We start from the raw sequence: 21,551 nt of genomic DNA on the forward strand, positions 1-21,551 counted from the left end.
GGGTGGAACGGTTGTGGCGGGGACACGAGTGACCTTGGACGCTGCTCCTGATTAAGCTCTGGCTTTGTGCCTCTAAGCACGAGCCCAGGGTGGCTGTTTTTAGGATCTGAGCTCAGCTTTCGGGCCCGTGGCCACGTTAAGTGTGTTTTGGGGGGATCTGCCCCTCAAGAGCCACTGAGGAACCTTTGGGGGTTTGGATGCTCTGTTCACCCCTCGCTGTGGAGCAGCCGCTCTGCATTTCATGGCTCTGACACCCCGAAGTTTCCATCAAGCAGGAGTTTGACTAGAACTGCAACAGCTCAACTGTTCTCCTAAAATTATAAACCCCTAAAGTTTCCTACGTTTCCTCAAAATTTCCTTACACTTTCCTTAAAGATTTCTAAAATTATAAGCTGCTGAAATAGGGGGTTATAAGCAACAGACCTTACCCATTAGGAGCATCCCCAACATGGGGATGAGGGGTGTGTTGTCCACCAGACCTGCGCCTTTCCACTCTTTTCTGGGTTCGGTTTGACACATCAGGGTTCAGAATAGCTCTGGGAGGAAAATCCCCCCCTGCAGGAGCCCTGATATGGGTTTCATCAAAACCGATACCCCTTCTTCTGCCTTCAAACATGCAAAAGCAGCTTGTGCTGACTTCCCACTTTCCTTTCCCCCTGTCCCAGGCGACCGGGATCCCCCCAGATCGGTGCGGGATGTGGGGCTGCAGGTCCCTTCCTTGGGGTGCCCCCGGCTTGGTTGTGGGGTGTTCAGGGCTGGGGGTGGGGCTGACCCCCCCCCGCCTCCCGCAGCGGGAGGTGACAAAGCCCCGGGGCCGCCCCTGTCCCTGTGTCCCCCCCGCAGCGATGATCGTCGTGTCCATCCCGGCGGCGGAGCCCCAGGGTGGGACCCGCAGCCCCGACAAGGCGCACACGGTGAGGGGCGACACGGGGGGACTCTGGAGTGCGGGGGGTGTCACTGCTTGTCCCCAAGGGCCCTCGGGGGGTCCCACCTGCCACGGGGGATGGGAGTCCCTGCCTGTCCCCGACTGCCTGGGCGGGGTGGGGGATGTCTGAGCCGGGGCTTGGATATCCCCAGTTGCCCCCCGGGGGTCCTCACATGTCACAGGGGGTGGAGGTCCCCGCCTGTCCCCAGGGGTCCCTGGGGGACACAGACCAATTAACTTTGAAGGGAGGGGGGTGCCCCTTGTCACCCTGTCTGCCCCGGGGTGTCCCCACCTGCCCCGGGGATTGACAGTCCCCAATTTCCCCCGGGGACCCCACTGCCCGGGGAGGGGGGCTCTGTGCATGTCTCCATCTGCCCCAGGGTCCCCACCTGCCATGGGGGGTGGGGGTCCCTGCCTGTCCCCAAGGTTCCCTGGGGGACACAGACCCCTTATTTTTGAAGGGGGGAGGCGGGTGTCCCTGGTCAGGGGGTCCCCCGTCACCCCTGCTTAGATGGGGTCCCTCTCTGCCCTGGGGTGTCCCCATTTCCCCTCCAATGGCGCGGGGGCGGTGGGGGTGTCTCCCTCTGGCTGGAGACTGAAGGTCCCCAAGTGTCCCCACTCACCTCAGGGCTGAGGGCTCTGCCTGCCCCGGGTCCCTGTGCCCTCCACAGAGCGGGTGTCCCTGTCCCGCGGGTCCCCGCTGGGGCTGGGGGTGGAGGGTCCTGTCTGTCCCCTGGCTCCTGCACCCCCGGGGTGTCCCCATCTCCTCTAGGGGGTGAAGGTCCCTGCCCTGGGGAGGGGGTGGTGGGGTTGGGGGCTCTGCCCACCCCCCTGTCAGAGGGTCCCGCTGGCTCCCAGGGGTCCCATCTGTTCTCAAGGGAGTGGGGGGAAGGTCCACCCTGCCCCAGGGCTTGGATGTCCCCAAGCGTCCCCAGGGGATCCTCACACGTCCCAGGGGTTGGGGGGCTCTGCCCACCCCGGGGGGTCCCCAGCTGCCCTGGGACTCTGCTGGGGGGGCACGCTCTGCCCTGGAAAGAAGAGAAGGGGATCCACCTGGCCCAGCAGTTTGGTGGCCTTGACTGTCCCCAGGGGTCCCTACTGGTGGGGACCTCTAACCTTGAAAGGTGGGGGGGGTTCCCTCTGGGGGGTGGCCATGGGTGCCCCCCTGCCCAGGGGTTGTGTGGGAAGGGTCTGTCCCCTCCCTGGGGTCCCATTTGCCATGGGGTGGGGAGGGGTGGCCTCATGTCCCCCCTGGTGAAGGCATGTCCCCATCCTGCTGGAGACCCTCTGGCTGCTCCTGGTCCCATCTGTCCCCACCCAGGGCTGTGGGTGTCCCTGAGTGTCCCCAAGGGGTCCCCACCTGTTGTTGGGGGTGCCGGGGAGGGGGAGATTTGTCCCTCTGGCCCTGGTGGGTGGATGTCCCTGCTTGTCCCCAGGGTCCCTGGCAGTGGTGGTTGGGGGGGTGGGGGTGGATTCTCTGCCCTTATAAAATGGGGGGGAGGGGGGGGGGGGGATGGCAGGGTGTCCTGTATGTCCCCTGGTGACCCCTCTGCCCTGTGCGATGGGGCTGACAGTCAGGTATGTGTCCCCATTTCCCCAGGGGTGTGTGTGACCCCTATGGCTGAGTCTTGGATGTCCCCACATGTCCCCAGGGGTCCCTGGGCAGGGGGACACAAACCTGCTACTTTTGAAGAATGGGGGAGGTCCCTTGTCTGGGACGAATGGTTAGAGGGTCCCTCTCTGCCCGGGGTGTCCCTGCTTCCCCTCCAATGGTCCCCTAGAGTCCCCACATGTCCTGGGAAGGTGTGGGGCAGGGAGTGGGCATTGTGGAGGCCCCCCCCGGGCAGCTGCTGAGGGTGGGGATGGCGGTGGCGGCTCCTTGGTGCAGGTGTTCAGGGTGGAGGTTCTGTGCAATGGCCGGCGGCACACGGTGGCGAAGCGCTACAGCGAGTTCCAGGCGCTGCACAAACGGGTGAGACCGGGGACAGAGGGGGGGGACATCACCTCCTCAGCCATGGTGCACCACCGTGCCTGTGCTGGGCACTGTGAGGCCCAAACAACTGTCTTGGGGGCAGTTCTGGGCCCCTCAGCTCGGGGCTCAAAATGGCGGCACCAGGGGTGGCGGGAATCACCTCAGTGCACAAACAGCGGTGCTGGGGCATCAAAAATCACCTGAGGGCTCAAGAAAGGGCTTGAGGTGCTGGAGCGAGTGGAGAGAAGGGAACGGAGCTGATGAGGGGCTGGAGCACAAGTGTGATGGAGCAGCTGAAGGACCTGGGGGGTTCAGCTGGAGAACAGGAGCTGAGGGGAGACCTTCTGATCTCTGAACTGCCTGAAAGGAGCTTGGAGCCAGGGGGGTCGGGCTCTGCTCCCCAGGAACAAGCGCCAGGAGCAGAGGAAACGGCCTCAAGTTGCACCAGGGGAGGTTGAGGTTGGATCTGGGGAACAATTTCTTCCCCAAAGGGCTGTGGGGCATTGGAACAGGCTGCCCAGGGCAGTGCTGGAGTCACCATCCCTGGAGGGCTGGACAGACGGACATGAGGGTCTCAGGACACGGGGCAGTGCCAGGGGTGGGTTATGGTTGGACTCCATGGTCCCAAGGACCTCTTCCAACCTAAACAGTTCTAGGATCCTCTTTTATGATCACGTCCCTCCACGTTCTCCCCAGATCAAGAAGACCTGCAAGGTCCCCGACTTCCCCCCGCGCCGTGTCCCCAACTGGATGCCCAAGGTGCTGGAGCAGCGCCGGCAGGGCCTGGAGCTTTACCTGCGGGTGAGCGCCCCGCGGTGCCTTTGGGGGCTGGTTTTCTGTTACTGGGGTGCTGACCCCCCCGACACGGCAGGGTGTCCTGTACCACAACGAGGAGCTGCCCCAGGACGTGCTGGATTTCCTGAAGGTTCGGCGCTGCCAGCAGGACCCCAAGGCCAGCGGCCCCCCGTGAGTTGGGGACACCGGGGACAGGCGGGGGGTGACAGGGGACCCTTTGCCGGGCGCTGATGTCCCTTTTCCCACAGCAGCGCCGGCCGCCTGCCCTCCCAGCGCCCCGTCATCGGGTTCTGCACCGACCCCTACGCGCGGCCCCTGAGCCCCGGTAAGGAGCAGGACCAGGGTGCTGGTCCCCAAAGCCCCCTACATGTGTTTCCTCCTAAGCTCCAGCTGCCTCCTTTCCCCACAGAGCTGCTCCCCGACACGGTGCTCAGCGGGGTGCTGCAGGGCCTGTACCTGCCGTGGGGCTGCCCCCCATGTTCGGCTGCCCCCCGAGCCCCCTGCCCACCCTGAGCACCCGGTGCTGGGAGCACCGGGCAGGGGGAAGGATCCCTGCAGTAAAACTGGGGGTGGGAGAAGCCAATGGGCACAGTTGCTCACCCACCCCTCCCCAGTGCCTTTGTTGGGGAGCAGGAGCCTTCTGCCCACATTTTGGGGTTGCGTTCGGAGCCTTCGGAACGCAAACAGTGCTGGAAAACGCTCCTGGCGTCTGGGATTTGTGTAATAAATCACTTGGACTTGATGACCAAAAGATGGCTGCGCTGTCGTTCTGCAAAGCCAACCCGTGGGATCGCAGCCGCCACCAAGGGGGATGCGCTCGGCTGAGGGGTCCAGACCCCTCCAAGAGCGGCAGAGAGGCGACTCCTTTAAAAAACACGTTGGTCACATTTATTGGTGCGTGTGCTTCTTACAAAAGTGATGGCAGAGGAGCCGGCGCCCTGTCCTGATGGCTGGGAGGTGGCGGGGGGCGCGTTTACTCCTTGGCGATGGCGAACGGCTTCTCCACCTCGATGGTCCCGCAGTCGGCGATGGTGACGTCCTTGAGCGGCTTGTCCCGGCTGTCGGTCTTAGTGCTCTCCACCTTCCTCACCACGTCCTGGGCAGAGCAGAGGGCTGAGAGCCACACAGCAACCCCAGCCCACCCACCCGGTTCTGCTCTCCCCAGGAATCGATCGTGCCCGCGCACCCCTCGCCCCTCACCATGCCCTCCAGCACTTTGCCGAACACCACGTGCTTGCCGTCCAGCCACGGCGTCTTCACCGTGGTGATGAAGAACTGGGAGCCGTTGGTGTCCTTGCCGGCGTTGGCCATGCTCACCCAGCCCGGGCCGTAGTGCTTCAGCTTGAAGTTCTCGTCGGGGAAGCGGTCCCCATAAATACTCTTTCCTATGGGGCGGAGAAGAAACAGGGTGTGTTGCTCTCAGAAAGGAGGCCGCGCGAGAGCAGCCCTGGCGCCGCACGGCTGGAGGCTGCGGCACGAGGAGCCCGGCAGAGAAGAGCTTACAAGCGCAAACACCATTATCATGGAATCTTAGAATTGTTTTGGTTGGACAAGACCCTCAAGATCTTCAAGTCCAACCGTAACCCATCCCGACACTGCCCCATGTCCTGAGAACCTCATGTCCGTCTGTCCAGCCCTCCATGGATGGTGACTCCAGCACTGCCCTGGGCAGCCTGTTCCAATGCCCCACAGCCCTTTGGGGAAGAAATTGTTCCCCAGATCCAACCTCAACCTCCCCTGGCGCAACTTGAGGCCGTTTCCTCTGCTCCTGGCGCTTGTTCCTGGGGAGCAGAGCCCGACCCCCCCTGGCTCCAAGCTCCTTTCAGGCAGTTGCTGGGAGCTTCAGAACCTGGATCCCTGGGCTGGTGCGGGACCAGTTACCTCCAGTGCCGTCCCCGCGGGTGAAGTCTCCTCCCTGGATCATGAAGTCCTTGATCACACGGTGGAACTTGCTGCCCTTGAAGCCGAACCCTTTCTGGGGAGGGGATCAGAAAGCAAAGTGTGTAAAGGGACGGGCGGGAGCTCCCTCCACGTCTCTGCCCGGGGCGCAGGAGCAGCCCAGGGGTCACTGGCCCCTCACCTCTCCAGTGGCCAAGGCCACGAAGTTCTCCACCGTCTTGGGCACCGTCTTGCCAAAGAGCCCGATGACGACGCGGCCTGCGTCCTCCTCACCGATCCGCAGGTCGAAGAACACCTTGTGGGGGAGAGGCAGGTTGGGGGCAGCAGCAGAGCTGGCCTGACCTCACTGGGCCAGCCCACCGCTCTAAGCCTGGCTCAGCAAGTCTAACCTGGGCCCAGCTCAGCAGGACTGGCCCCACGTGCACCCTCACCCCCAACCTCAGCCAGGCCCCCTCACCTCAGGCATCCCCCAGGCTCAGATGGGCCCCCCTCACCCCATGTCCCCCCATCCCAGCCCCCCATTCCACCCCATGTCCCCCCCATCCCAGATCCCCATCCTACCCCATGTTCCCCCCACCCATGTCCCCCCATCCCACCCAGGCCTCCCTCACCCCATGTTCCCCCCAATCCAGGGCCCTCTCATCCCACTGCAGGTCCCCCTCACCTCACGTTCTCCCCACCCCATGTCCCCCCATCCCATCTCAGATCCCCCATCCCACCCAGGCCCCCCCACCCCATGTCCCCCCCATCCCATCCCATGCCAGACCCCCCATCCAAGGCCTCCTCACCCCACATTCCCCCCACCCTATGTCCATCCCATCCCTTCTCCCACCCCAACCGGGCCTCCCTCATCCCACCCCCCCATCCCATCACCCCACACTCCCCCAATCCCTGCCGGGCCCCCACCCCGTCCCACCCCCCCGGGCCCGCCCAGCCCCCCCCCCGACCTTGGCGGTGACCTTGGGCCCCTTCTTGCGCTCGTCGGCCCGCGATGCGGCGGGCAGCAGGAGCAGGAGCGCAGCGCCCAGCGCCGCCGCCGCCACCAGCACCTTCATCCTGCGCCGCTCGCAGCCCGGCCACAGCGCCCGCCGCGCCGCCTGCATCCGGCCCCGCCCGCCGCGCCCCCCTGCCCCCTCCGCGCAGTGGTACGCGCCGCGCTCCCCACCCGCCCGCTCCGGCCGCGACCAACGGAGAGAAGGGGGGGGAAGGCGGAACCTTCCGGCCGAGCGGGGGCGGTGCCTGTGCGAGCGGCCGGGCGGCTGCCACGTTGCCCCTCGCTCGGAAGCCGCGGCGCGTCCAATCAGAAGGGGCGGACGGCTGAGGGGCGGGGCCGAGGGGTGCGGCCGGCGGGCTGTGAGGGGGCGCGGCCGCAGAGATGGAGGTCGCGGGTTCGAGTCCTCCGTGCGGAAACAAAGAACCGCGTCCCCGCGGGTCCAGCGTGGGCTTTAAACGGAGAAAGTAATACAGGGAGGACGTGGGCTTGCCCTTGGTGCAGCTTTCCCGCTGTTCCCTCCGGCCTCAGCTCCATCTTTGCAGCGGAGCAAAGCGGAGCTGAGGCCGGAGGGAACAGCGGGACAGGCTGCAGGATAAAGGAGCGAAAACCCCATATTTTCAATTTCTGTGTAATCCCAGCACCAAAAACCATTCGCAGGATCGCAGGTGCCCATGTGTGGCCAAGCACAGTCATTCACAAACACCAGAGTTGGTTGAACACAAGTAGAGCTGGGTCTGCTCATCACCCACCACATCGTTTTCCCATTTACAAGGGCCCAGCTTTTCCTTCCTTCTCGGAGCACGAGTGGCCCAAGACTTCATTTTTGGGAACGGGAAATGAAAGTTCGCTCTAAAAATATTACATTGAAGGCTGGGAAACGGAAGGAGAAAAAGCATCTCGAGAGCAGGCGCTGAGGTAGTCAAAGCTGATTTAGAAGATGCTTTTTGGCTTTAGTGCCTGTTTGCAACTGGAAAACCTCGGGATCCTGGAGGTCAAGTAACCAATATCTGCTCACCAGGATGCTCGAAGCAGAACGTGGAGGCACAAGAGGAATCGGTGGCCGAGCTCTGCGGGGCTGAACCGTCCACGGCCACAAAGCGTCGAGAAAGTCCCTCGAGATCCCATCCTGCGCATCGTCCCCTCAACGGAGCCCGGGGAGAGAAAACACAAGCGACGTCGTCAGGAAGGGGTAATAAATGCGTCAGTTCGTGGAGAACAATGCAGCAGTGCAATGTTTTATTGAAAAACAAAATAATAATAATAATAATAACCATCTCACTTGATACCTCAGAAGACTGCATCGCGACGTTGGCGGGCGCAGCGCGGGGGGCCCGCAGCCCTCCCGCCTGCTGACGGACTTCGGGAGAGGGGTTTAATGCCCTGCGTCCTACCACAGCGTGGCTGGCTCAGTCTGGCTCGTGTCTCCTCCCTGGGGACGGTCCCTCAAGCACAGGACTTGCTTTTAACTCGCTTTATTATTTTTTTTGTGTTTTGTGTTTTTTTTTTTTTTAAATAAAAATCCCCAACCCCACATCTTTGCCCTTTATGGAGAGTCCAACGTACGATTATAGTGCAAGAGGGCTTGGTACAAGTGAGCATTACCAGCATGCCGCGGGGGGACGGTCCTCCCCTACAAACACATCATCGTAGGATTAAAAGAACATCGTATCTCCGGAGAGAAGCTGCAGCGGGTCACCGTGAGAGGGCTTTCAAACCAACCCACTTAAAAACAAGGTCAGGAAAGTTTCTAAACAATCAAATACATTCACTTTAAAAAAACAAAAAGACCAAAACAAAACAAAATTTAAGAACAGAAACTGTTGAGATGGCCCCTTTCCCCCCGCCCTCCCTCACCCTGCAAACACTTACATATGCTGCAACTACAAGCTGCTCCTCGGGCGGAGGCAGCGAGGAATGGACCAAACCACGGCAGGAGATGCAGAAGGAATGGAGTTCTGGTGACAGGCACTTAGTGGGGCTTGGGAGGGCAGCGACACAAAGGGCTCGGCGCCGGCTCCCCTGCGGCGGGCAGGGCTGCTCCGGGGAGCCTGTCCCCCCTCCCAAGACGCCAAACCGCGGTTTCCTACAGCAGAGAGGGGAACGCCTGCGCCAGAAACACCCGAGTGTGGAAAGAGAAACGGGAACGCAGCCACGGTCCCATTCCACCCCGGCTCGAGGACAGCGGAACGAGAAAGGGGGGAAGCGTGTCTCTTTGCGCCTCTCGTCGGGATAAGGCATGGAGGGAACGGCGGGGAACGGCCCGCGGGGATCCCGGGAAGGACACGAGGCTTTTCCACCCGCTCGCCTCCCCAAGGAAGCACAAGAGCGAGCCCAGAATCCGCCCGCCTGGGGGCATTTCCTGCCCCCTAAAGCTGCTCCTGCCCAGCCGGGGGATCCGAACCTCCCGGCATCGCCGCTCCGCAATCTCCAAGCTACGCAGATCGTCATTGGAAAACAAAACATACCGAGATCTAGTCCCTGCCTTTCCCCCCTTCATGCTCTCCGGGGAATTCAGGGTGAGCCAGGCCTGAGTTTAGGATGAAGTCCCTCAAGCGAACAGTCCCAGCCTGGTTGGGTGTCACACGTGGAAAGCAAAAGCACAAGGAACCGGTTCACAACAAGCTGCTCAGGACCCCGAGAGCGCGGCCACGTCTGCGTGCCCGGGCAGCCGCGGCCTCCTCCGCCTTCGCAAACGCTGCAGCAGGATGCAAGGTATTTATGTTTTTACGCACGTGCAAAGCGCCCCGAGCCCTTTGCTAACTACGAGTTTGGCTCAGAAGCGGCGTGTGAGGACCGTGGCTTCTCCCGCGGGGCGGGCTGACGTCCCGGTGCCCCGGCTCGCGCCCGCGGAGAGGACGTGAAGGCGATTCCAGTCAAACCTATCTGACCATCCGGAGATGAAATCAGTGTTAAGGCAGCGAAGGATCCTCTCCCCGGCCGGGGAAGCTTTGCTCCTGCTCACGAAGGTTCGCAGCCGGAGGGGCTGGAGAAGGCTGCCCGCACCAAGAAACGCCTGCCTCCCGGTCACCTTAATCCAGATCTAGCCCTTAAACCAGCGCAAACTCCTCCAGCTCAGCAAAGCTGACACTGCTCCCTCCTGCCTCGCGTCTCCCGGCCGGCTGGGTCAGGCACGGTGTAGGAAACCATGGTGGGGACATTCAGCGGCAGCTGGGAAGGGCGACTGGAAATTCAAGTACGGTTTCCTCGGCACGCGGAGCCCGGGCCGGCGCCATCCCCACTCGGAGGGCACTTCTTTGCGCCCCGTCGTCTTCCCAGCTGGATGTCTGTCTGCGCTGGCACCGCGGGACCAGGCAGAGCCGCACAGATACAATGTACATCTGTAAATGCTAAAAGTAATTAAAAAAGTGCAACGACGTCAGCTTCTTTAAAACAATCCGCATTGCTCTGTTACCATCAGAGGAGGGAGGTGGCAAGGGAGCCGGGGAAAGACAAGAAAATAATAAACCCTAAGTGGAACAGTAGACTGCAAATTTCTCACAGCTTGCACGTGACAGCGGGACTGTTCCCGAGGAGCCGAGAAGGGACCCGTCCCAGCGCCGCGGCGCTCGGGCCCTTCTCCCCGCGCCGCCGCCTGCCCCCTGCGCAGCCCGGCGAGCCCACGGGTTTCTTTGCGGAATGAGGGAGGGAGCAGGACGGGGAGCGAGGGGAGGAGGCGAGCAGGAGCTAAGCGCAGTCCTGGGGCCGGCGGTGCCGAGGGGCCGGGGGGTCAGCCAGCCAGCCCCCCGCCCTGCCGCCCGAGCCAGCCACGGTCCTGGTCCCGCAAGGAGCTTCAGGCTTGGAGTGACCGAGGGAGACCGTTCAGCAGATCCACCCCAGAGTGGTTTGTTTTGGAACGTTTTTCTTCTCTTTTTGGTTTAAAATGTCACTTTTTTTACGTTTTTTTATGTGTTTTTTTGTTTGTTTTCTTTTTTTCTCTCTCTCTCTTCCTCCTACGCCTCCTCCTCCCCCCTAAAGAGAAGCCCCTTCCAGTGAGACAGGGCAGGAGCTGCAGGCGGTGGGTCCCGCAAGGCCCGGGAGGCACCGGTCACTTGTGACGCTGAGCCGTCTTCTTCCGTTTCCTCTTAAAGAAGCAGCAGCACCTGGGGCACAAAGGACAAGGCGAGTTAACCCCGGGAAGGTCCCTGGCACCCCGGTTGGTCTCCCCACCACCCCGGCCTTCCCTCCGCATGCAACAGCACCTCGGCGCCCGAGGCGGGCAGGTGCTGGTTGGCACCCCCAGCTGGGACCGGTGGCCCAGCAAAGGTGACAGCAGGACGCCGCGTCCCCTCCCAACCAGGGCAGGAACACCAGGAGCCATGTGGGAAAGCAGGAAAACGAGAAGCCAGCTGCTCGGCTCCCTCTGTGCGAAGCCCGGAGGAAACGGACGGGGACGGCGAGCCCTGGCTGCTCTGCCCGGCTACGACACGCACGGGTTTTCACCACCGCTCGCTAAAATGACAAGTTCCAAAGAGATCTTGGCTCAGGGTTTCCTTACTGAACCTTTCACAACAATCAGAGCTTGCGCCTCGGCTAAATCGTTGTGTCGGGAACCCCCTGCATCTTCCCCATCCGATGCGAGGGGGATCAGAGCGCCCGGGGAGCAGGGGAAGCAAAGGATGGAGAGTGGAGCTGAGGAGGGGAGAAAAACGCCCGTGGCAGCTGAACCGTGTGAAGCGGGACACACTGAAACCGGTTGCCCAGCTTTCCTAGCCCTGCCGGCTTCCTACTTGAGTTTCTACCCTCAGCCGGCCGTCCGGAATGCTCCGCACAGCGCTCCGTGCGAGCTCTGCTCCTGAGCTCCGTGTCCTCCTCCGGGATGCTGAGGCTGCTCTTTCAGGCTGGTGGAAGGGATGCCTGGCTCAGCAGCGAGAGCACATCTGGCTATGCAAAGACCCTTTTTATCCTATGAGCATCTTTTATCAACAGCCAGATAAAAAGCATTCAAACCACCCTAACAAGTTCTCCATATTATTCTCCCCTGGGCCCTTCGCGGCTCTGAAACGTTGGTGTTACGTTTCTGTCCCCCCAGAGCCGGAGGAACGGATTTGTTCTCACTCGCACCCCAGAAAGTGCTTGTCCCCGCATGCACGGGCCCTACTGCGGGGTGCAAGAGCTTTGGGGTGACCGCCAGCGCCCCGTGAGCCAAACAGGCGGTTGCTGGGGAGACCAAAGCCCCTCCAACTCAAAGAGCGGCGGCAAGGGGGGGCACCTCCCGCCACACGTTCCTCTGGTCTGCGAGGGGAGTTTAACATCCACGATTTGTCTTTATGTCCCCAAACAGGCCCAGTTTGGCCATGAGCTGAGAGAAAACACAAAGCGGGAACACGGGCTTCGAGTGATGGGGGATGACTCTGTCACTACCCACCCAGCCCTGGCTGGCACCTTCTCCCCAGCGCCCCAGCGCTGCTCTGGCACCTTATTGCCCTCTCCTGATTCAGCCTGTCGCAGTATTTCTCTCCCACAGCAGCCGCCTTCATGACTTGGGCACCGGTGAGTGGGGGGATGTTACGGGGAGAGAGGATGGAGATGCAGGAGTTAGGATTCCGCATGCAGGGGGTAAGGGGGAAAGGGCTGAGCAGCGCTCGTTTCCTCGGGCACCGCACGGAGGGAGCTGACTGATTCTGGCTGGTTTTCCTTGCGATCGGCGTTTTAGGCTGTTACTCAGAGGTCCGGGGAAGGGTTCAGGAAAGGAAGTCCTGGCAGGTCAGACAGGCAGAGGCAAAACACCAAAATAAAAGGGTAAGGCAGGCTGACGATTACAGAACGTGATCTCTCTGCATGCAGACAATGCCCAAGAGAACAGCCCCAGACTACGACACACAGAGAAGCCAGAGATGCCAGAGGAACTGGAGGCGATGCCTGTGAGAGCAGGGCAGAGGCGGTCAGTCTCCCGTCCAACAAGGACATTCCTCGCCGCACACGGGCTGCGTCACCTCGCTCCGCAGGGACTCCCACCCGCGCCCTGCTGGGACACACCAGCTCCTCACGGCCCTTCCCTCACTGGGTACGTGCGTTCCCCAAGGGAACATCTCCATGGGACACCTCGAGAGCGGGACGCTACAGCTGCGGTTTCAACACCCCAATAAAACTGTACTTAGGCCTGAAGTGAGCGTGGATTAGGGCTAATCCCAACCCCTCCACCCCTTCCTTCCTGGCTGCAGGGTTTTTGGACATGAGGCTTCTCCTGCCCACCCTGGGGTCACAGAACGGTTTGGGTTGGAGGGAGCTTCAAATCTCACCCCTGCCATGAGCAGGGACACCTTCACCAGCTCAGGCTGCTCGGGGCTGTCCAAGCGGGGCCTCTGTCACTAACGAGGACACCCTGGGCACGTCTTTCCATCCTCTCTGATAACACCAGCCCTGGCCGGTGCTTCTCCAGAGGAAACTCCCCGAGGAAGCAACCGGCCCCTTCCCCTCAACACCCAGCACGGGGTTTTCCCTTTGGAACCGTCTGCGTGAGGAATTCCTGCAAGCCGAGTCCCGACTCTGCCCAACTCCGTTAGACATCATCTGCCCACGGACGTGACGCTTTGGGGGAGGTGGTAAGCCGAATAGAAAAGGATTAAAATCAATTTTGTTGCGTCGTTCGAGATCAGCCGAATCGCTCGGCCTAATGCGGCCGCTCAGACACCCTCCTCAATATTGCATGTGGTCCTCAGCACTGTCCTGAAATCCAAACAGCTCTGGGTTGGCTTTGACTTTGTGCCTTTTTTAGAGTTTGGTGGGTTTGATTTTGCCAACCCTTGTCTAGTCTGGTCCGCTCCCCCTCGCATGTGGACTGGAGAGAGGGACTCACCACAAGTTGAGCATTTTCAGGCAGCTACAGAGAGTGTAGAGAAAAAACACAGAAAGGAAGAAAGAGCAATTAGTTCACAGAGGTGGGATGAGAGCGTGTCACTGCAGCCATGCAAACGTGCCGTGCAGAGCGGCAGACACACACCATGCCTGCCCGCCCCCCCGGCCCTTCCACCTTCTCCAGCCTCCGACAAAAACCCCTTTTCCAGAGGCCCCGGGGGGTTCGTAGCTGGGTCTGGGATCACAAAGGGGCTCTGGGCCGCCGGGAGAGGAACCTGCTCTTATCCCCGCGGCTCCAGCTCGCCTGGGACCTGCCCTGCGGTGGCACCCACGGCCAGGATCGGCAGCTTATCTCCAGCATTCCCCGCAGCAGAAGCACCTCGCAGCTCTGCCCGCCGGGAAAGACCTTGCCGCTATTGCCCCTCGTCGCGAAACACAGCTCTGGCTCCTTCTGGCACTTGCTGGCCCACAGAATCCAAAAGTCCTTTGCCCTCCTCACAGAACTGAGGGGGTCTGATGCTCACAGACGCAGGGGAAGATGAACCGGCCCGCCCTGCGGCACATGGAATGAAGCGCGCTGCGCTCGGCAATGACAAACCCCAAACCTCTCAGCGTAAAGCTCTGCGTCCCAGCGCCTCCAAAACCAATCTGGCACCGCAAGGGCTGGAGAGAGACCAAACTGTTACGGGTGGCGGTTTGTCCCGTCCTGGGAGCAACCCCACGCCACGTGCCCGAGGGGAAGCCACTTCAGTCTGCCCCACGCAGAGCCTGTGGCGCCAAAGTGCTGCTCTGCACGCCACGCCACCCAATCTGAGAGGAACATTGTCCAACCCACACGTTGCACCTCAAGATGTCCCCCTGCACCAGCAGCGGGGTGTGCTGGGGGGACAAAGCGGCTCTGCTGCTGGGGAACGGCACTGCCCGCATCGCGCCCACGCGCGAGCGCGTCCCGAGGGACAGCGGGACAGAGCAGAAGCCCCGACTGCCGCTTGTCACCCCCCCACGAGCCGTTCCTAACAAGTTCCCACCGAGACTCAAGACAAACAATGTGGGACAAGCGGCACAGGTCAAGTTATCACCAGGCCGGCGGGCAGCGTTGTGACACCGCGCGGTTCTAGGGCAGCCCCGGCTCTGGTCACCGCTCGCACGGGGAGCGTCAGGATGACACGGTTCCTGCTCTGGGTCACAGGCAGCGAGAAGGTCCCGTGTGGAGGATCATGCAAAAGGTGACGTGACGGTGCCAGACGCAGTACGGGTGCAAAAAAGGCCAAAATGGTCAAAGCAGCAACTTTGTACGTCAGTTCTCACTCCTGGCCACGAGCTATGGGAGAGGTTGGCTCGGAGGGAGCACGATCTTCTGGTTTCTCTCTCTGTGCTTCTGTTGGGCTGGACCAAGAGAATTCAAGGAGCGAACTGCCCATCCCTGCGTGAGGTACTTCAGGACCATTCTGGATACCCGGCACCCACTTCTTGCAGCCAGAAATCAAGTGTTAACTTTCAGAGCAACAATCTCTTCCCTGAGCTGCGCTCAAGCTACTCCTACACTCAGCAGGAGCGTACAGCGCGTTCTCCTTTTGGAACAGGGGACGCTCACCGGGATTCCTGAAATCAACTCACATTATTTCGGTATTTGTGCTACTGTCAACCTTGCAACACATGCTCTGAGTAAGAGTTACGTTCTCCAGCCACGACAAGTGTAAAAAAGAAGCAGCAGCAGCAGCACTGAAGGCACCATGCACAAAAGCAGCGATATGCAAGGAAAAGGGCAAGGGACACGAGCATCGAGTACTTCACCACGGGTAAACGGCCCCACTCGTTTCCCGTGAGGATTAATGACCACACCAGTGGGAAGCCCGTTGATAAAGCACACGTACTTAGCTTCCTCCACCACCTCCACCTCTGCCTGCGCCGTTATGGGCGCGTTGGAATGTGCCCCCGTCGGGTCGTCCACGTTCAGCTCCCCGTTGGTCGAGCTGACCACCTGAAACGCAGACAAACGGTCTGTTAGCGAAGCCCCCTTGCACGTCACGCTTACTCCCACGGATGAATTCAGCATTTCCATTATAGGGATGACAATCCACACCCCAGCTGCCGGCAGCTCCGCGTTTGCCAAGAGAACACCTGATTTTCTGGGTAATTACGGCCAGGACAACCACCAAAGCAGCCTGTATGGGACGGAAGTTCAGCTGGCCCTTCCAAACAACCCTCGAGTGACAACCCTTTGGGTTCCCTTCGCACCCGCTTCTCCAGACCCCCTCACTTCCCACACGAATTTGTGAAACGCGATGGCGCTGTTCCCAGTGATCTTCCCTCGCTCTCTCTCTTGATAAATCTCATTTTGCAAAAAGCTTTGATTTTCCTCCTTCATCCCGATGTGGCAAATTCCACTGCTGCCTTAAAGGAAAACAGCCCCTTGAAGCGAGTGACTGTCCAAGGGTTCAGCAAAAGCCGCGGCATCTGTCGAGAAACAACTTAAGCATCTGCAGCCCAGCGGCCACGCACAGCAGAATATTTCATGTCCTTGGCTGCAGATAAGCAGGATTTTCATGCTTACGGTGGCACATACAGGTGTGTAAACAGCTCAAGCACAGCTCTGCTCGTGGGGAGACACAGCATGTGCAAGGAAACTATTCCCTTTATGTAAAATAATCCCAATAAAAACACTTACTTGAATGGTTTGGGTTGGCAGGGACCGTTACGGGTCGCTCAGTCCAACCCCCTGTCATCAACAGGGACATTTTTCACCAGCCCAGGGTGCTCAAAGCCCCATCCAACCTGACCTTGAAAGCTTCTGCTGTTTGCTCACGTCTCAGGTCAGAGCTCCACACACATTAGTTTCTCCTCATCTTTCCGTTTCTCTGCTACACCGTAAAATATCTTTAAATTTTTAAATTCAAAAAGGAACGTGGCTAATCAAGTAAAAATAATATATTGAATCCAAACAAGTATCAGGAATAAGTAAAAGTTTCAACCTAGCCTGCATTTCGCTTGGGGGCACCCTGCACTTCTCGTCCCGCTCCAGGCACTAATCGCCATTCACCAGAGCCAGGTTTCCAAGCGGTGTGTCTGGCGCCAGATGTGGCTCTGGCAGACAAACCTCTGCCAGCCTTCCCCCGGCCAGCGACACCAGACAGTTCTTGTCTGCCTGAACGACTCTTGCACCTCCTCTCTGGCACGTCCAGCCATCTCACTCTGGCAGCAGAGCGAGAGATGCCCTTAGCGAGCCCGCGTGACAACCAGAGGCAGCTACACCTTCAAAAACAGACGCAGGTTTTTTTGGGAACTTAAAAATTTAGCAGTGCCTTTAGTGTTGTCTGCTCATCCACCTTCCATGGTGCAAGCACACAGAGATCTGCTGTGCAGCCACCGTGCCCTTACACTCTGTCTGTCTGCAGGGGTTTAAAAGGCGTTTAGATGAGGTTCTCATGGACATGGGGCAGTGCCAGGGGTGGGTTATGGTTGGACTCGATGATCCTGAGGGTCTCATCCAACTGAAATGATTCTATGACTTGCACCAGCCACCCCCTGTGCACTTCTCAGTCTGACACCCCCAGATTTCCATGAAGCAGCAAAATCTCACCTGTCAAGCCTGAACTGCAACAGCTCAACTATTTTTCTAACATTTCTGGGGTTTATAAGCAACAGAGCTTCTTTCAGCTGCCTCTTACTGCTTAAGAGCACCCCCAAGGTGGGGATGAGGGGTGTGTTATCGACCAGACCTGCCCATAGACCCTCCTTTCCGGGTTCAATTTGACCAATTTGAGTTTAAAATAGCTCTTGGAGGATGGAGCCAGGCTCTTCTGGGTGACAACCAGTGACAGGACAAGGGGCAGTGGGTGCAAACTGGAACACAGGAGGTTCCACTGAAATCTGAGAAGAAACTTGTTGGGGGTGAGGGTGGCAGAGCCTGGCCCAGGCTGCCCAGGGGGTTGTGGAGTCTCCTTCTGTGCAGACATTCCAACCCGCCTGGACACCTTCCTGTGTAACCTCATCTGGGTGTTCCTGCTCCATGGGGGGATTGCACTGGATGAGCTTTCCAGGTCCCCTCCAACCCCTCACATTACTCTGGGGTTCTGTGAAGGCTGTAACGCACCTGTACGGATCCTCCGTGCCGATCCGCAGCCAAATGAGACGTCAGGTAGGAGGTATTTGTCTGCCGGCTGGGCTGGATCTCCCACTCCCCTCGGCGATCCGATGACGCCTGCTCACGAGTTTGGGAGCGCCAGAGAAAGAGAAGAGAAGGCACAAGGTGAATGAGGGGAAGAAACACCGCTGTGTTTGTTAGTGAGTTAGTTCCTTTGCAAAAAGCGAGGCATGTAAACTTTTAGCTGGGCTAAAATTTCTCTTTACCAAGTGCGCCTCGCGCTTTACTTCAGCGGTGAGTTCTCCTCCAGCTGCTAAACCAGCTCAGATCTGCTCGGGAAATGATCTCTTTACACGGCTTCATTTCCACGGGTTTCAGCGCAGAAATAAACACACCGGCGCCAAGTTTAACTGCGCCTGTCAGGTTACACACTCCAGAGCACTTGGTGTGGCAGCGAGATTGGATACACAAGCTTGGCCTCCCTAAAATATGTATTGTTTTGCAACATAAAGCTGTGTTTTCTTCCGGCAAAAGCCAGTTCCACACACTGATCCACTAGTATGCTGCAGGAGGAAACATCCACTACACCTGCTTGACTGGAGAGAGCGTTGGTGGCTCTTTGGTTTTCTGCTGATAAGTAGCTAAAGAAACTTTCGCTAACAATTTCTTCTTTATCCCCAACCAATGCAACAAGTAAATTACTAGAATGTCATTTGTTTTATTAGAAGAACCACTTGGGACTTGAGTGTGAAGGTCCTTACGGGTCACCCGGCTTTGAAGGCAACATCTCCAGCATTCACCTTAGATCCACCTTGTCCTCAGGACAACGGCAGAGGATACAGTCAAGCCTGAAGTGACCAAGGGACACGTTTCCCTGGACGCCGTATCCAAAATTCCAGCAAATGTTTCAAAGGTGAAGTGGGAGTTGGAAGAAGAAGAGGCTCAAGCAAAGGAACATGAGGTTATCGGCGGTGAAGCTGAAGGAGGAGAGCAAAGAGCCCCCAGCTCTTTTGGGATTTGTGCTGCGACTTCCAGCCGCGTGTGGGAGATCCAGCCCTGCGCTGAGCTGGAGAGCAGCCATGGGAACAACACACGGAACCAACGGGCCAGCGACAGAACACAGGGAAACGGAGAGAAGGAGATTGAAGAAGAGAACAGAGGAAAGAGAAGGAAAACATAAAGAGAAAAAAGGAAAGGGGAAGAAAGGAAAAAGGAAAAAGAAGAAAAAGGAAAAAGAAAAAAGATAGAAAAAAAGAAAAAAGGAAAAAGGAAAAAGAAAAAGGAAAAAGAAAACGAAAAGGAAAAAGGAAAAAGGAAAAAGGAAAAGGAAAAAGGAAAAAGAAAAGGAAAAGGAAAAAGGAAAAAGAAAAGGAAAAGGAAAAGGAAAAAGGAAAAGGAAAAAGGAAAAGGAAAAAGGAAAAAGGAAAAGGAAAAAGGAAAAAGGAAAAGGAAAAAGGAAAAGGAAAAAGGAAAAAGGAAAAGGAAAAGAATAAAGGAAAAATAAAAGGAAAAGGAAAAAGGAAGAGGAAAAAGGAAAAGAAAAAGGAAAAAGAAAAGGAAAAAGGAAAAGAAAAAGGAAAAAGAAAAGGAAAAAGAAAAAGGAAAAGGAAAAAAGAAAAGGAAAAAGGAAAAGGAAAAAGGAAAAAGAAAGGAAGAAAATAAAAGGAGAAAAGAAAAAAGAAAAAATGAGTGAGGAAAAAATATGAAAGAAAAAAGAAAAGAGGAAAAAGAGAAAAGAAAAAAAAAAAGGAAAAAGGAAAAAGGAAAAAAAAAGAAAAAAAGAAAAAAAAAGGAAAAAAATAAAAAAAAAAAAAAAAGAGAAAAAAAAAAGGGGGGAGAAAAAAAAGCCCACAAGCGGCTCCCAATAGACGCAAGGTCCCGGGAGGCTCAGGGTTTGCCCTGTCGGCTCTCCAGCCGATACGGATCAGCTGGGCTTGGAACGGGGGCTTGAAACGCAACCCCAGTGACACTGTGAAATGTCAGAGAATCACGTTCCCGTGAACGCTCGTTAACGCTCATCACCTTCCCCCAGCTAACGAACCGCGAGCCAGGCCTGGCAGCCAGGGACAGTGCTCACCCGGCTTTGATAATTAAGATTTCCTGGGACTATGTACTCTAATTTGGGAATGAACCTGCTTGAAAATGAAGCCCGGTGTCATTGTTGAAGGGAACGACGCCTCGTACGCACAGAGCACAAAGGTCTGTCGTCAAAGCGGACAACTAAAGACTGCCGCCCAAAAATGGGCTTGTTAATGCATTAATCAGGTGATATATTAAAGCGGTTTATTTTACTAGTGCTCACAAACCACTCCACGCCCATCAACATGCATAAATAGTGCTGCACACGCGCTGCAAACAATCCTGCGTCCTACAAGCGATGCTCCTAATGAGGGAGATTCATCCTGATGGCTTTAGGTGTGTTCTAGTCTACGTTAGCGGCTCTACCAGCCTGAGCTTGGCTGTGTGGAGTGAGGAAAGCCGAGCCCAGGCGGGTTACGACATCTCATGCTCGGTTCTGCACCCACAAAGCCCGGCTTACGGGACCTGAATGGGAGCAGAAGGCGCCAGAGCAGCACACAGCGGTTAGAGGAGCGGAGCGAGCCCAGAACCACTCACGGGCAGGTACGGGCACCAACAGCTCTAGCTAGGAGCCGGCGGTTGGACATCTACTCAACTTCTCGCCAGTTCTGTTAATGCAGAAAAACCAAACTCTCAACACCGAGAAAGCATTTCAACCAGAAAGGAAAAAAACGGGGAAATTCAAAAGCTGGTAGTTCCTTCGGACCATGATGAAGTTCTTAGGGACACAGTGACCTCATGTAGAACTCATCGCGGTCTACAGCTTCCTCACAAGGGCAGGCTGAGCTCTGCTCTGTGACAGTGACAGAGCCCAGGGAATGGCAGAAGATGTGCCGGGGAGGGTCAGTGGGACACGAGGAAAAGGTTCTTCACCCAGAGGTGCTGGACACTGAACAGGCTCCCCAGGGAGGTGTCACGGCCCCAACCTGACAGTGTTCAAGAAGAGACTGGACAACGTCCTCAGACACACGGGTGACCTGTGGGGTGTCCTGTGCAGGGACAGGAGTTGGACTCCATGATCCTTGTGGGTCCCTTCCAACTCAGGGCATTCTATAATTCTATGGTGGACGTAACCGTGTTGGGTTAATGGTTGGACCTGATGACCTTAAAGGTCTTTCCCAACCAAAATGACTCGATGACACCCAGCCTCCCAGAGGGATCCTGCCCTGATGGTCTTTATGTTCTGCAACACCCACGCTGTGAACACGACACCCCGAGAAGGATATTGCATGCACATGGGACACGCACATCCTTATCACATATTGCGTGTACCCGGGACACGCACATCTTTATCGCTTATTGCACGTACACAGGATACACACATCCTTATCACATATTGAGCGTACACAGGACACGCACATCTTTATCACACATTGCGCATAACCGGGACACGCGCATCTTTATCACACATTGTGCATACATGGGACACACACATCTTTATCACATATTGCGTGTACCCAGGACACACACATCTTTATCACTTATTGCACATACATGGGACACGCACATCTTTATCATACATTGTGCCTACACGGGACACGCATATCTTTATCACATATTGTGCATACATGGGACACGCACATCTTTATCACATATTGTGCATACATGGGACACGCACATCTTTATCACATACTGTGCATACACGGGACACGCACATCTTTGTCACACATTGCGCGTACATGGGACACGCACATCCTTATTGCAGCCACACGGTCCACAGGAAGATTGCTATTGCCACAGCTCGTCCGCTCCATGATCCACGAGCTACGACCAAAAGCACCCAAGAGAACCTGGTTGGCCGGGTACTCTGACCAAATTGACTGAAAGAGCTTAACCACAAACTACAGAAAATCGCCGCATTTCCACATTGTGTTCCGCTGAAGAACCCTGCTGGCTGATACAGTATCTCAACCTGTTGCTTCGGCAAAATTCCACTCAAATCAGAGTCTCTAAATTAAGCAGGAAGCGTGCTCGCCATGACCGAGGCGAGAATCAGCCCCGGCCACCT

The 21,551-nt window shown here is 57.5% G+C and overlaps 3 protein-coding genes and 1 long non-coding RNA gene across 13 annotated transcripts in view; 2 read left to right on the forward strand and 2 right to left on the reverse strand.

Annotated features, from left to right (window-relative positions):
• The first annotated feature begins 113 nt into the window (after positions 1-113).
• Positions 114-4,583, forward strand: SNX22 (sorting nexin 22). 6 transcript variants are annotated; one of them, XM_065076327.1, is made up of 6 exons: positions 583-914; positions 2,814-2,897; positions 3,594-3,656; positions 3,769-3,863; positions 3,941-4,017; positions 4,102-4,583. In XM_065076327.1, exons 1-6 carry the CDS (start codon positions 615-617, stop codon positions 4,203-4,205), a joined length of 723 nt encoding a protein of 240 aa, XP_064932399.1. In that variant the 5' UTR covers positions 583-614; the 3' UTR covers positions 4,206-4,583. The 6 variants fall into 6 exon arrangements, with proteins under 6 accessions (XP_064932402.1, XP_064932401.1, XP_064932399.1 ...); XM_065076328.1 differs by having other exon boundaries at positions 631-914; positions 3,944-4,017; XM_065076325.1 differs by having other exon boundaries at positions 643-914; positions 3,594-3,698.
• Positions 4,558-6,798, reverse strand: PPIB (peptidylprolyl isomerase B). The gene is made up of 5 exons (XM_065076324.1): positions 6,539-6,798; positions 5,773-5,886; positions 5,574-5,667; positions 4,893-5,077; positions 4,558-4,788 (listed from the first exon to the last, which is right to left on the reverse strand). The coding sequence occupies exons 1-5, from the start codon at positions 6,692-6,694 to the stop codon at positions 4,666-4,668; spliced, it is 672 nt and encodes a 223-aa protein (XP_064932396.1). The 5' UTR covers positions 6,695-6,798; the 3' UTR covers positions 4,558-4,665.
• A 996-nt stretch (positions 6,799-7,794) lies between these two features.
• The window catches only part of CSNK1G1 (casein kinase 1 gamma 1), a 95,882-nt gene continuing 82,125 nt past the window's right edge, over positions 7,795-21,551 (reverse strand). For 3 of the 5 annotated variants that reach the window (XM_065076319.1, XM_065076321.1, XM_065076320.1), the window contains 4 exons: positions 17,474-17,581; positions 15,255-15,361; positions 13,382-13,405; positions 7,795-10,685 (listed from right to left, as the gene is read on the reverse strand). In XM_065076319.1, the coding sequence (XP_064932391.1) occupies positions 10,631-10,685; positions 13,382-13,405; positions 15,255-15,361; positions 17,474-17,581 (294 nt within the window). In that variant the 3' untranslated portion in view covers positions 7,795-10,630. The remainder of the gene's footprint in view (positions 10,686-13,381; positions 13,406-15,254; positions 15,362-17,473; positions 17,582-21,551) is intronic. The other 2 variants (XM_065076322.1, XM_065076323.1) reach the window with 1 other exon arrangement.
• LOC135580513 (uncharacterized) lies at positions 10,680-12,690 on the forward strand. The gene is made up of 2 exons (XR_010475297.1): positions 10,680-12,075; positions 12,370-12,690. It is a non-coding gene; the product is annotated as an uncharacterized LOC135580513 (long non-coding RNA).

Source organism: Columba livia, chromosome 11, assembly GCF_036013475.1.
Source record: "Columba livia isolate bColLiv1 breed racing homer chromosome 11, bColLiv1.pat.W.v2, whole genome shotgun sequence".
In the NCBI taxonomy this organism is placed as follows: Eukaryota; Metazoa; Chordata; class Aves; order Columbiformes; family Columbidae; genus Columba; species Columba livia.